Source organism: Abrus precatorius, unplaced genomic scaffold (assembly GCF_003935025.1).
Source record: "Abrus precatorius isolate BTA unplaced genomic scaffold, Abrus_2018 Scaffold8, whole genome shotgun sequence".
Lineage (NCBI taxonomy): Eukaryota > Viridiplantae > Streptophyta > Magnoliopsida > Fabales > Fabaceae > Abrus > Abrus precatorius.
The window spans coordinates 36,178,852-36,193,036 of NW_020874428.1; the positions used below are offsets into that span (position 1 = coordinate 36,178,852).

At 32.4% G+C, this 14,185-nt stretch overlaps 3 protein-coding genes across 5 annotated transcripts; 1 reads left to right on the plus strand and 2 right to left on the minus strand.

Annotated features, from left to right (window-relative positions):
- The first annotated feature begins 1,010 nt into the window (after window positions 1-1,010).
- LOC113846972 (isoaspartyl peptidase/L-asparaginase-like) lies at window positions 1,011-2,851 on the plus strand. 2 transcript variants are annotated; one of them, XM_027475772.1, is made up of 4 exons: window positions 1,011-1,277; window positions 1,338-1,571; window positions 1,656-1,742; window positions 2,195-2,851. In XM_027475772.1, the coding sequence occupies exons 1-4, from the start codon at window positions 1,116-1,118 to the stop codon at window positions 2,678-2,680; spliced, it is 969 nt and encodes a 322-aa protein (XP_027331573.1). In that variant the 5' UTR covers window positions 1,011-1,115; the 3' UTR covers window positions 2,681-2,851. The 2 variants fall into 2 exon arrangements, with proteins under 2 accessions (XP_027331573.1, XP_027331574.1); XM_027475773.1 differs by having other exon boundaries at window positions 1,026-1,274; window positions 2,195-2,817.
- A 2,800-nt stretch (window positions 2,852-5,651) lies between these two features.
- Window positions 5,652-9,812, minus strand: LOC113846866 (probable galacturonosyltransferase 11). 2 transcript variants are annotated; one of them, XM_027475571.1, is made up of 2 exons: window positions 9,080-9,812; window positions 5,652-7,538 (listed from the first exon to the last, which is right to left on the minus strand). In XM_027475571.1, exons 1-2 carry the CDS (start codon window positions 9,233-9,235, stop codon window positions 6,084-6,086), a joined length of 1,611 nt encoding a protein of 536 aa, XP_027331372.1. In that variant the 5' UTR covers window positions 9,236-9,812; the 3' UTR covers window positions 5,652-6,083. The 2 variants fall into 2 exon arrangements, with proteins under 2 accessions (XP_027331372.1, XP_027331373.1); XM_027475572.1 differs by having other exon boundaries at window positions 5,827-7,554; window positions 9,093-9,596.
- A 970-nt stretch (window positions 9,813-10,782) lies between these two features.
- LOC113848348 lies at window positions 10,783-11,896 on the minus strand. Its single transcript, XM_027477815.1, has 3 exons — window positions 11,569-11,896; window positions 11,151-11,236; window positions 10,783-11,070 (listed from the first exon to the last, which is right to left on the minus strand). Exons 1-3 carry the CDS (start codon window positions 11,894-11,896, stop codon window positions 10,783-10,785), a joined length of 702 nt encoding a protein of 233 aa, XP_027333616.1.
- Window positions 11,897-14,185: the final 2,289 nt, after the last annotated feature.

A 14,185-nucleotide genomic window follows, 5' to 3' on the forward strand; every position in this document is an offset into this window, starting at 1 on the left:
AGGGCAAAATGGAGAGCAAGCACAGGGATTATTGTGTTGAGTAGGATTGGAGGGTAGTGTTGATGTTGCATTGTTGCTGCTGCAGCTCTCTGTTTTTATCTTTTTCTATTTCCACTTCCAATTCCACCCACCACATCATCAAATCTTTGGTCCAGAATTTAAATATCATTCCATATATTATTTGCCTTTAATAATGTAGAGTTTTTATTTGAAAGTATACATTCTTTATAAAAAATAATTTTATTTGAGTTCAAAATATGAAATTAGTTATTCTAACAGTTTTTTCATATACAAAATTCAAACTTATTTTCTTATTTAAAAAAACAAACATATATTATTTAAATTAATTATTCATTGATACTTTAATGATTTAAATATGTATATTTATTTTTTAAATGATTTCTTATTTTTAACATCTTAAATAATAATAAAAAAAACAATTATTTTCCTTAAAATAATGATAATAACCAAACAAAAACAGAATCCAGAAAGAATCCAAATCTGCAATCAAGCTAATAATGAAAGGGACAGGCAAAATATCTGAAACTCATTTTTTTACATTATTCGTTTAATATATATTTTTTAATATTGGTTAAAATTTATAAAAATTATAAAAATTATAAAAATATAAAAAATTACTAAATTTAAAATATAATTTGCATATTTTTTTATTTTTAATAAATTTTAATTTATTACATTTTAATATATTGAATAATGTTAAGGTTAAATATTTTAAATATGAAAGTTGATAAAACAATACATAGAAATATGAAATTTTGAGGTAAAGATAAAACAGTTGAATTAGAAAAAAAGAAGAAGATAAAACAGTTGAAATTATAAAAAATTTAAAATATTAAAATTGTCATCCACAATTCTTTAAAAACATTATAAATTATTTTAGAGTTTTATAGTACTTTTTTATATTTCCTAATTTTTTTCTAAAATTTTATTTTAATATTAATATTTTTTTTCATATTAAATAAAAAAGCCTAATGTTTGTGCCATTGGGTATGGAAAGTATGGGAGTGGATGGGTGACAGTGAGAGAGTTGAATTGAGGGTTTGTTGCCATTTGAGTTGGTGTTACTGATACACAACACCCATTTCTAGAGAGAGATGGGTTGGGCCATAGCTCTGCACGGCGGCGCCGGCGATATTCCCCGTTCGCTGCCACCGGAACGCCGTGAACCCCGCGAGGAAGCCCTCCGCCACTGCCTCCAAATGGGCGTGGAAGCTCTGAAAGCCAAAGTGGCTCCTGTGGACGTGGTTGAGATTGTGGTACGTATATGTGATTCCTAACACTATATACTGAGAATTCTGACTTATATTTCATCGCAGGTTCGCGAGTTGGAGAACATTCCGCACTTCAACGCGGGAAGAGGTTCCGTTCTGACCTCGAACGGCACCGTTGAAATGGAAGCTTCTATAATGGACGGCACCACCATGAACTGTGGAGCTGTTTCTGGCCTTACTACGGTTCTCAACGCCGTTTCTTTGGCTCGACTGGTTATGGAGAAAACTCCTCACATTTATTTAGCATTTGAGGGAGCAGAGGAATTTGCAAGAGAACAAGTCTTTCTCATCCTTTTCATCTCTTTCGTTAACTTTTTTTATTTCTACGTGCATCCCACATTATAATACATGTTTTTTCTATAGGGTGTTCAAACTGCAGATTCAAGCCATTTTATTACTGCAGAAAATATTGAAAGGCTTAAACAGGCAAAAGAAGCCAATAGGGTCCAGGTACGTTTTATTCTTTGCCCAACTTCTGCACGCCCGTTTCATTAGGCTTTGTTCAGATGTTTTCTATGGAAGAAGAGTATGCCCACTTTTAAATTTTTTTATAAAACTTAAACAAACTTTATTCTATTAAAATTAAGTAAGTTTAATTTTTTAGTATAATATCAGAATCTATTCAATTTGAACGTTGAGTCATCTGCAAAAGTTAAAATATTAGTGCCTAGTCAGTCTGCAAAATTAATGTATCAAATGTTCAAGCCTGAGTGAAGTGTGTTAAACTATGACTAAAATATTTGTTTATAAAACTTCAACATATCTTACCTTATGATATGAATTAGTTTTTGTGAGCGAGTTAAACCAAGCTTTGTAATTGGCTTGACCATATATGTCTTATGTGAAATTCTTTTTATTTCCTCCTAAGATGTTGATAACTATTGTTTTTCACTAATGTATAGATTGACTATACCCAACCCATAAAAAATGATACTAAGAAGGAAGCAGCGATTGCTAATGGTGATAGTCAAATTGGAACTGTTGGGTGTGTGGCAGTTGACGAGCATGGAAATCTAGCTTCTGCAACATCTACTGGTGGATTAGTGAACAAAATGGTTGGTCGAATTGGTGACACGCCCGTAATTGGTGCCGGGACCTATGCGGACGAACGTTGTGCAGTTTCTGCAACAGGCAAAGGTGAATCAATAATACGTGGGACAGTGGCAAGAGATGTGGCTGCTCTGATGGAGTTCAAAGGTCTTTCTCTGGAGGAAGCTGCTACTTGTGTTGTTCATGAGCGTACACCAAAAGGCACTGTTGGTTTGGTTGCTGTGTCTGCTAAAGGAGAACTTGTAATGCCATTTAACACAACAGGAATGTTCCGAGCATGTGCTACTGAAGATGGGTATTCAGAGCTTGCAATTTGGCCTGCTGCCAAAATTGAATGATCTAGCACCTCCTTTTCTGATTTTCAAGCTTAATGTGTTCTGACATAAACATCTGCATGGTTATATCATAAGAAAATCTATCTGCTTTTCAAGGTACAAAATGTGCAAGTTGTTTATATAGCTTGTCCTACATTTTGAATGCAATCACATTATTATCATGGGTTTTATAGCCATCACCTTGTTTAGTGCTCCATAAATGCTGAGGAGAGAACAACCATCCATTAATCTATGGTCTTGAGCTATGATAAATAACTGTCAATTAGGGTGTAACTTTTGTTAGTGCGCCAGATCAAACCTCAATTTAAATCTCACCTCAGATCCCATGTGGACTTTGTCAAGGCAAAATATTAACTAAAACTTCCTATTTGTTGGGATGGAATTGGAGGATTATTATATATTTTTCAGGCAAGGAAAGGGTTAAAGACTCGAATTAATTTATCACCGATGAGGTAATCAAGCACCTTCTTCAAATCACATAGCAAAAACTGTCTGGTCCAATAGTGTCAGTGATGTGTGCTTCCTCGTTGTTTTCCTCTATTTTATTTAGGTGTGTTGGGAAAGGGGGATGACGGCATTCATTCTTTGTATATTAAAAGTTCATTGCGTGTCACTATCGTATTGTTGTCCATTCTATGATAAAATTAGGCAAAGTTTAGCAGTTAAAGCTAAGTTCAGATAAAAAATCTAGTTACGTAAATTTTTTGCTAATGTGATAAAACGTCAGCTTTCGTGTGGTAAGATGAAGTAATAAACTTATCTGCCGTGGGTATTATTATTTCTCCAACCACTTGTTAATTTTGGAATGATGAGAAAGAATCAGATTAATTTAATAAAGGGTGAAAGTACTTTTTGAGTTAAGAGTTTTACCTGATTAACGTCTGTTAATCTTTAATGTTGATTTGGTTACTTTTAATGTAAACTTTTATTAGGTAAATTATTAAGATAAAACTCCAACTCTAATAGTAGGATAATACTAACAATATTTATGATATTTAACCTAAGTTTTGTTTTTTAATGTATCGGTTATTGGCAAGAAAAAAAATGTAAAAAATCACTTTTGTCTAAAATTCTTAGTCACACAAACTTCTATTATGACTACTACTACGATATTTATTATTTTTATCTTTTGTATATCTACTCTCTAGGTCTGACACCTAAAGAGATATCAATAAAATATTTTTCAAAAAAATAATATTTCATGCGCTGCCTTAAAGTAAAAGAACTCCTGTATTTAATTATATTAATTATGTACTATAGTATTTAAAATTAAAAAAAAAATCTTCTTACATCAATGTAAATTTAAAATTTTTTATACTTAATTTAAGATTTTTATTTAACTTAAATTTAATAGCTAATGAAATAATAAATTATAACTGTTAAATTTAAATTAAATAAAAAATTCAGATTGAGTTTAAGAGTTTTTAAATTTACACCTGTGTAAGAAATTTCTGCCTCATATATTACTAAAAAATGGCATTTGGCACTAGGTTAAAGGATAAAAGACTATCATGAAATTTAGAGTAATTAGTTCAATTTAATCTCATTAAAAAGACAGAGAAATATAAAATAAAATAAAATATTTTATATAAACAATTATGAAAATATGGATATGAATATATCATTTATATAGACATGTAATTTGTCAACTTTTATATTATTATCACAATATTTCAGTTTAAGGTTATTTTGGTGCACAATATGACAAATTTGGTATGGATGCAGAGTTGTTCAGCAAAAATGCTAATATATGTTGCAATGATAGCCTTTATAAAAGAGTCATAATTTAAGATAGAATATTTTGATTAAATTTGAAAGATTTTGTCATCTGTGAGTTTAATGTTTTGCTAACGATGAAATTTAGAATTTTTTTAATTTTAAGTGAAATAGAATACCTTGATTGATGGATTTTGACTGAAAAAGGGTTAAAAATGGCTTAGTCAGTTGAATTCATGGATATTTTAGAAAAGATAATTTTAGTTTTTAACAACAGAAAAGTTATAAAATTTAATTATAGCAGTTTAAAAAGATGAAGAAGTTTGCAGTAGGTTTGTTTGGTTTTTAGAAACATTTTTATTTTCTTTATTTAAATTATATAATTTTATTTTTTTTATTTTGCTTCTTGTTTTAAAAAACTTGTATAGGAAACAATTAAAAACATAAAAAGATGTTTCTAATATTTCACGTACAATTATTTAACAATAAGAAATAAAATGAAAATAGAGTAACGAATTTGTAATTAAAAGTAAAAGTAAAAAAAAAATTCTTAAATTCAAATAACCCCTTAAAAATTCAGGGTCTAAATTCAAGTAAAAATATAGACAAACTAAAATTATGCTTTAATTACAGTCGTGAGATCAAAATTACAATAAACTTATATTAAATTGACTATAAAGCACAAGAGAGTTAAGATCGAGTATTTAGTTTAGAGGTAGATATATGGATCTCCTTGCAATGTCCCTCCATGTAGGCGCAACATGTTGAGTCCACCTGATCCTACGTTCTACATAGGCTTATATCTTTCGGGAGTGCATATGACCTATGGGTTTACATGCTAGTTTGCATACACTTTCTTTTTCCAAACTTTGAGGACTTTCCAATCAACAATAAAACATGTAAAAACAATATATTAAATTTTAAAAAAACGACTAATGATGGTCTTTTCACAAACTAAAAGTGATTTTGTTTTTAAATTTAAATATCATAAATATTACACCATTAATACAAAATAAACATGAAAACACTACATAAAAGTAAGGAGATTTGCTGTTCAGTTTGACTATTTTTTAGACCAAAAAAAAAAAAACAAAACTGATTTAACAATAAACAAAAACTTCACTGTAAATCAATTTGAGAATGATATAGAAGCTGAACTACTCTAATTCGATTTTTTAGTTAGATTTTTATTTTCCCTAACAAATGATACTAAGCTCTTAGAGGACTACAACGCGCACAACAAATTACTGTCTGTTTAGCAAACAAAGATGGCAACAGGGAGTTGCTATAAGATTCCTTCAACGCATAACACGAGGGAAAAGGAAAAAAATGTTTTCATTCGATTACATTGCTATGAGCTGATAAATTATTACAAGAATTACTAAAGAACAATCATTCTATTACTTGCAGAAGGGGAAAAGATAGCCCCACCGGCCAAAAATGGATTCTCCCACATCTCTTCACCTAGCGCATATTAACTTTGTAATGTATAAGAATTCATTCTGTTCTGTTTCAAGACTGACTCGAAAAGAAAAATTGGGGAAAAGAGAATGAAAAAAAAAAAAAAAAACAAAATTCCTAGCAAAGTCAAAATTTTCTACTTCTGACTCCACATTTAGGCAACCACAGATCAAGAGTTTAAAATAATCTGAGATTGCATAATCCATCAGCAATCAAGAAGTAGCGCATTTCAACTTGTGACACAATCTTGGAGATGAGGGTGACTTTGATTTATGTACTTGTCCCATAAAGGCTTATACCTGCTTATAGCTAACTTCAACCACGGCTTCATGTTTCCATTGTAGTGAATAACTGCCGCACTTTCAATGAGGCGGTTGTCAATATTTAGGTCATAACCCAATCCTAAAACGTGCCATCTTCTGTCAAGTGGCTCTGTCAAACCATAAAAACATAAAAGAGCAGGTGGAAGTGTCCCCATCTTCCAGAGTGTCCCATCAGCATTCTGCTCTTGCCAGTAATGATATCTTGCAGTAACATTTGCCTTCCTCCAGGCAACCAAGTCAAAAATGTTCATACCAAATGCCCATGCACATGCCTGTGGATCAAACCTTGAGCTAATAATTGAGTTTGAGAAGTTGAGATACTTGTAGTACCGATGAAATGCTTCAAGACATGTTTCAACAGCACCATTCACATTCCCATGCAAATCCAGAGAGAAAAGAGGGGTCAGATCTTTCTGGACAACAAGATCATCATCCAGGAAGACAACCTTCTCAAGTTGTGGATAAATCTCAGGGATGTAAAACCGAAGATGATTCAATAAAGACAAATACTTGGGGTTCCGCATTTTGGGCTCAACATTTAAATCTTGATATGCTCCAAAATAGAAGGTCCGTGAATCAGGATTGAGGAGCTGCTTAACAATTGGAGAATAAGATGCATTCAACCAATGAAACTCCTCAATATTCTGTACCTCTATGGTTGCTCCATTAAAGTCATTACTAAGTAACCATGCTTGCATTGCCCCATAATTGACTCCATTAGTGACAATGTGAAAGACCAACTGCTTCGGATGGTCAGCATTGGAGACAGTTGAGTTTACAACCACAGATGTTGCCAATACATTATCTGAAAATATGCAGAAATGATATAGGTTGTTGTCCATGAGCCGCGGGGAGTTTTTCATCTCATCTGAGAGTTCTTGCAGGGATGGCATCTTTAGCCAATCAGACATGAGTTTCACATTTAGGCAATGAAGACTCTTAGGTACTGCTTCGGCTGCTATTTGACCAAACACAGTGCTTTGAACTGTTGCTGCATTGGCACGCTCTTCAAGAGCTTGAATATGTGATTTCATAGTCACTATTGTGGTTGCAATGTCATAATGGATATCTTGTGCCTTGAAAATTAGAAATGAAAGGCTTTTAATAATTGGCTCTGCCTCCTCCAGTGTGACTGGCTCACCAGTCATGGCAGCTTTTGAAAGCAAAAGCTGGCAACTTCTGATCTTTGAGCTAAGCTGCCAGGCAAGGTGAAGATTATTGTGTTCTTTAGCAATAACCACATAAGCCTTGGCTAGAGTCATTTGTTGTGCTAACTGCCGAGAAAATGATGCTACACTTAAAATCTCTTCAGTAAAATTCAATCTCTCCTTAGCAAAATGTTCAACTCTTGCACTTCTCTCCTGAAAAGGAAAGTCACTTGCTCTGTAAGTATCCACAGAAGGGGCAGATATGGGAATACTTGTAAAAACAAAAGGTGATATCAACTAAAGAGTAACAACAGTAAATCATATGGGCCTCAAAACATAACTGTCACAACAGTGTCAATAATTGTAGCATTAACAGCTACAATGTATCTCTTCTTGTGATTTAAAGAAATGGATTAGTAGTCTGAGACTCTAAGGTAAGGTCCATGTCTTTCACTTTCTATAGCTGTTTTCACATGCATCAGTAATCTTCAAGACCTACTCTTTTACACTATCAAGGCATACTTAATTACATTTACTACTTCACACTGATGATCAATCACTCAACTTTCGCTTTTGATATCATGATTATCATCCAGAGATTTGAGTGTGCAATTCATATTTTGATATCCTTTATGCATATCTGTATAATTACCATGATATTCAGGATGAAATTTCGTGACAAGCAAGTAATGGTTTTAAATATTTTCCTGAATGCTCATTCACTTGCAGTAACTTGAGATAAATATCAAAATAATGGATGAAAAAAATGAATATAATAATGTTAAAACTGCTACAGAATGATGAAAAGGTCATCATCTTTCTGAAGCAGCAAGATATCTGGAAACAGGTCAAATGAACAAGAGATACCTAATAAACACGAGGCAGTGAAGTGAAATGGGTAATAGATTACTGTTGAAAAGAAGAATGATTCCAAAACAAGTCACAGTATTTGGTGACATGAGAAACTAAGGGAGGATCCTACATCGACCTGACAATTGTTAATGGTATAACAATTTCTGAAGGTTGGGTTGCGTGTAGGTACTAGCTGCACAGTTGCAAGTGCAATGATGTGCAAGTAATACTGAACAGTTTCCAAACCCAGTAATTGGTGCCTGTTTCCCATTTTAGTAGCAAATGACTTCCACTCAGAGTATCAATTAAAGACCAAAAAGTGATTAAAAAACATTGTGTCATCATCCTTGTCATCAACCTTTCTACTTGAAAACCAGTATCTTGGCTAATTTAACCACAACCATTTTCCTTTACGTCTCACTTGAAACAGAAGTAAACAGATTCAGACCATAAGAACAGAGTCGTGAAGGTTCCCCAGCAACACCCCAAACCCCCCAAAGTGGAATCCATCTTTGATTTGATTCAAAGTCCATTGTGAACTTAACCTATTAAAATTCAAGAATAGATACAGCCTTTACACACTTAAAAATCATAAAAACTGACGCCAATGGCGTGAAGCCATCGAAAAACCAAAAACACACAATTAAAATTAGGATCTAACAACGCAATAAGCTGCACAAATATTCAAAGAACAAACACAAGACATCACTCAAACTTCATAAACACTACGTCAGCATCGATTATAAGCCAAAATTACAGAAAGAAAAATAAAAACACATACTCAGGTCAAGTAAACAGAACAAAAACGCAAAGATAATGATAAAAAAAAAGAGGTTTACAATCAGAGGCAACAGATACGAATGAAAAATAAAAATGGATCGGATTGGGAAGAAGATACGAACCAGCGAAGGATACTGAAGCGGATCTTGGTGGTGGTGATTGTGTTGAACAACGAAGAGAATCAATCCGAGGATAGAGGAGAAGGCGAGGAGAAGCCAGATCCAATATGAAAACCTCCGTCGAACCGGGCGCCGATACTCGGCAGCCCGTCGCCGCATCTTTCACGGATTCACCACCAAATCCACATTCAATTTCCCTCTCTTCTCTCTTCTCACTTGCAATTTCGAATTCGCAATCCTCACAGCCACCTCAAACAAATGCTATTCCTCCACTCACAGTGAAATAAATAAGACCCACAAAATTTAATTCAATAAATGATAGAGAGAGAATTGAAGGTTATTTGGGAAGGAAGCATAAGCATGCACAATTGCAAGTGTTTCCTTTCCTGTGGATTCATTCATTTCCTTTTCCTCTCAAATTATTAATTAATTAATTGTAAAATACCTCAAGAAACCTACACCCGCACATGATCGCACGTGACTCACGTCTCATGCCATCCTAATTCTTAGCGGAAACTCAACACTTCCTTTCTTCTTCTTCTTTTTTAATTTTAATTTAATCTTAGCTATGGATCTCTTTTTTTTCAACGTTGGGAATATATGTTAAAGGGAAAGTGAAAAGAGAAAAAGAAGAAGATGAACGTGAGTTCAACCAAGCCAAGCCAAGCCTGCCCACAGTTAAAGGTAAGGGAAGAAAAAGAATGCTCTTCGGTTCCAAATCCTTAACTCATTCCATCCTTGTTCGTATACCCATATGCTTTTTCTGGTCCAATTTGTTGACATTGGGCCTCATTCCACCATATTTTTGGTCATAGGGCCTCGCTCCACTAAATGTATGATAAATCGTGATCCTGCTGCGCTAGGCCTCTTTTTACCCTGAAAAGCCCATAGCATATTAATTGTAACGTTGAAAACTGAAAACAAACAAGCCTCTAGCATTGCTGTTCAACGTCAAAGTTCATTTATAAAGTCTATTAGCTGGCCAGCTGAAGACTATTTTTTATATTAAAAAATTAACAACTAATAGTTGTTTCTTATAAATAAGACAAAGGTAGTACGTTGATAAATAATAAAGTCTCAGTGAAGTAATAATAAATTAAATGATACACAAAGTAGTAATGAGTTTAAATAATCATTTTCTTAGCTAAATAGATTATTCAAACTTAAAATACATGTCCAAATTAAAATGCAAAACATAATTAGAATAAAACTATTTAAACTTGAAAAGAAATGTTAAATAATAAAAAGAATTATACTAATAAGTTAATAAAAAATACTTTTTTTTACAAAAAGACAATTTAAAAAATGTTGGATTTGGCACACGTTGAAATCTTAATATATTTCGAAAAATGTGGTTCAGTGTTTCACTGAAAAAAAAAAGGTTGAGTGTTTCGCTATTGTATTGCATTAAACAACATTCTCCTTTTCTACCAGAACAGAGAAAAGGACAGTAGAAAGCCACCAACTAATATCATGAGCTGCTGAATGACTTTCAAGAGCATCCATTTTAATTTCAGTGACTTGCGACACCGACAATTAGGAAAAATAAATGCTAATGCTCCTCCTAATTTTTTTGTCTCTGAAATGCACGAGCAAGTGTATAATTATGTTTAGTTTAATTTAAAGTACATTACGATTTTCCATAACCAATTCAAAAGGGTATAATACACTTTTACTTGCACAATCTAGAGAAGAGAAAGGTGATACTAAGCCAAGAGCCAAAAATTTTTATGGCGTTTGGTAGTAATCAAATAGCCTCCGAGTTTCTTATTCTTCCTCCTAACCGCAATGGTCATGCAAGGCGAGTTCTGTATACAATACTGAACAACTCCAGCTCTTGTTCCCTTTCGTACCCACCACCTCCTCGTTAAGCACCACAACGTGGATCGCTTTCTTTGTCCCACAACCAACAATGACACCCTCTGTTGCTTTGCTTCTTCCACTAGAGCAGCACCCTTTTCTTCTCCTTCAACCATTACTACATTCACTTTCACCTTCAACAAAGATACCCAACCATTACACGTTACCACATGTTTAATTCATGAGGACAGAATCACATTTTTTTCAAACTTACCCCGGGTCTCTTCGTTTCGCACATACTTTTCATATCAAGGAGAAGTTGATACGCCTTCACATTAAATTTAGTAGCTCTCTCTGCACCTAGGAATCCAAACATAATTGAACTTTTCTTTTAAGGAACATTTGGATCAATTTATACAAATTTTATGAGAACAATTTGACTTTTGCATTTTCAATTTACTTAAGCTTCCTACAACCTTGAGTTAATGACAAAATACGTGGTATAAACTCTTATTAGATAAGAATTTAATTAAGTTATTGATTTTATTAAAGTTTACTCGATTGAATTAAACAACTAAAAATAATAAATATTTTTTAAAAAAATATAATTTTTAAATACTTAAATTTAGAACTAAAAATTGAAGTGCTAAGATATAAACAGAAAAGTAGAGACTAGTAATATAATCGCTCACCTTCCCTGATGGGTTTGGCTACATGAACAAGAACAACAGTGTCTTGGCTCTGAACGGTGTGTGAGAGTGCCCAATCAAGCGCCCCTTTAGCTTCAAAGCTAGAATCCACAACAACCATTATCTTATTACCAGTTTCAGCCCCCTTATCAGGCTTGCCTCTACCAGTATCATGGCCACCGTTGCTTGAAAACTCAGTTCTGTTAGCATATTTGATAGAAGCAGAGGAAGAGGTCTTGGATCGAAAAGAAGATAATAAAGAACAGGCACGAACACGAGGCATGGCGTGACCAATGCACAAACCGTGCAACCTAATACGTGGCCTTCCCATGTCTTGGTAGTTCCCGAGGACTTAAACCGTGTCTATGAGATTTGTCATTATATACACACATTGGGGAACAGAATTAATGAAGCCCAGTTTCTTTGTCACACCCTTTGACTTTTATCTTATTTCTTTTATCTTTTTTATGATTCTATCTTTCAAAAGTTAATTAATGATTTCTTTGTTTGTTTTTGGGTGATTTCTTCGTTGTGGGGCTGTCCTTGAACGTGCGAGCCATCAAGATTTTCTATGATGGACAAGCGTTGACAATGTTGACACTGATTCTTTAATGCCTTCTACACGCATGGAAGAATAATTCTGAAGAAATCAGGCAGTGAGAGAAAGAATGAATAAGTTTCTAAACTTGTACGCACTAATGATTAAAGCAAATGAGCTTTGAATTTGAGGAGTGATGGAGATCACGTTGATTTAGAATTTCAGAGATTGAAAACATGGAGCCACGTCATCTCAAGGAGTCTAGTGATTCCTTTATGACAAAAGTCACGAAACGTCCTTAGACATTCTTGAATTTGACGATGTTCTATGTAAGGAAACCATGAAGAAGATAAAATAGCAGGAAATCATGCGGTGATGAAATTCGACGTAGTTAGTAGACTAAGGTAACCGTGGTAAGTGGTAATTAGGCTCTACAAAATTAATAGATTTTTTCCCTTATATGTAACACAATTTTGTGTGTGATTTATATATATATGTATGTAATTAGTCCCTTTTCATGAGACTAAATTATCCTTTGCATAGGGACTAATTTTAATTGAAAGTTTGCTAATTTCGGGTGTTTTATAAAAAATATATTACACATAAAGAAAACAATGAAAAATATATTATATTTAGAAAATAAATAAATAAAGTGTTATTTATAGGAAACAAAATGAAATTCACATTACGAATAGCTTAAAAAATGTTATGATCATTCATGTCTGATTGTAAAAGGTATTTTACTAGCTTTAAAAAACGTAATTATGAAAATATGGAGTTTGAAAGTTAGATTAAAAAAGATTTTAATTTTTCTCATTGTTTACATGGTCAGTTTTTTTAGATTGACTTTAACACTTTAAAGACTAGTAAAATTAAAACACATTCTATCCAAAAATCAAATAACATCAAACTTTTATTGAAAAAATAAATTAAAAAACTAAATCAAGTGCTTCGTTGATATCAAAAAATAAAAAAAAATATAAGAAGATATAATATTGCTTATTTATTATATACTTATTGATATGTACCATGATTTTCGTGGGTTATTCATACGAAAGTAATTTTTAAAATAAAACGGTCCGGCTAATTAATTCTTTGAAATTATTTGTTAAAAAATATTAATAATTTTTTTAAATAATTTCTCAAATTGCTAAAACTCTTCGGCATACAAACATACGTCTTTTTGAGCTGTTGGCCCCTGGCTGTCTTTTCAGCTTACTTGTAAATCAACTTTTCGTACGTTAAAAATTTCGTTTAAATAGTTTATTTCATATTTACAAGTTTTTTTAACATATTTTAAAATACACACTTAATGTGATATTTTCCCAACCTGTGGCCGCTGGGAACGTGGATTCCTTTCCTTTGTGGACCCAAAACGGGAGAGAGTAATGTCTGGCCCAACTCGCTAGCATACCCATATGTTAAAAGGGAGTAATATTTGACCAATTAATTTTTTAATATTAAATAAAAAATACATTTATATTTAAAATTAATATTCATTTAAAAGCTAAAATGAAATTATATATATGTATATGTATATCTCTATCTATGGATACGTATAAATCAAAGAATAGAAACAATTATAGATTTGACAAAAATCAAGAGAAAAAAACACTGTTAAATTGATTTGTCACTTGTTTGTTTCATACAATTCAACAATTTTCTTAATTCATTAATAATTGAGTCGCATGCTGTTTGATTAAAACAGTAGGAATATCTGAATTAACTTTTTTTTTTTTTTTTATTGAGACGAGTTAACTAAGATTATAGAGACACAGAGTCCTACACAGCTTTGCTCTTTACTCCCAGTTGTAAAACCACTAAATTGGTTCATATTTAACTCTGACATAAAATTCAAACAGCTATGAATAGATCTATTAGACATCTTATATCATTTTCAGGATTATATAGATTAAAATTTATATAATTTAAGCATTTATAGATATATTATTTATTTTTTAATTTTTATATTTTAAAAATATATTACTTATTAAAATAAAGTAATATAATGAATTACTTATTAATTTTATTTTTGACTCGGTATTACAATTATAAATTTTTTTGTTCCGAAAGTTAAATGTA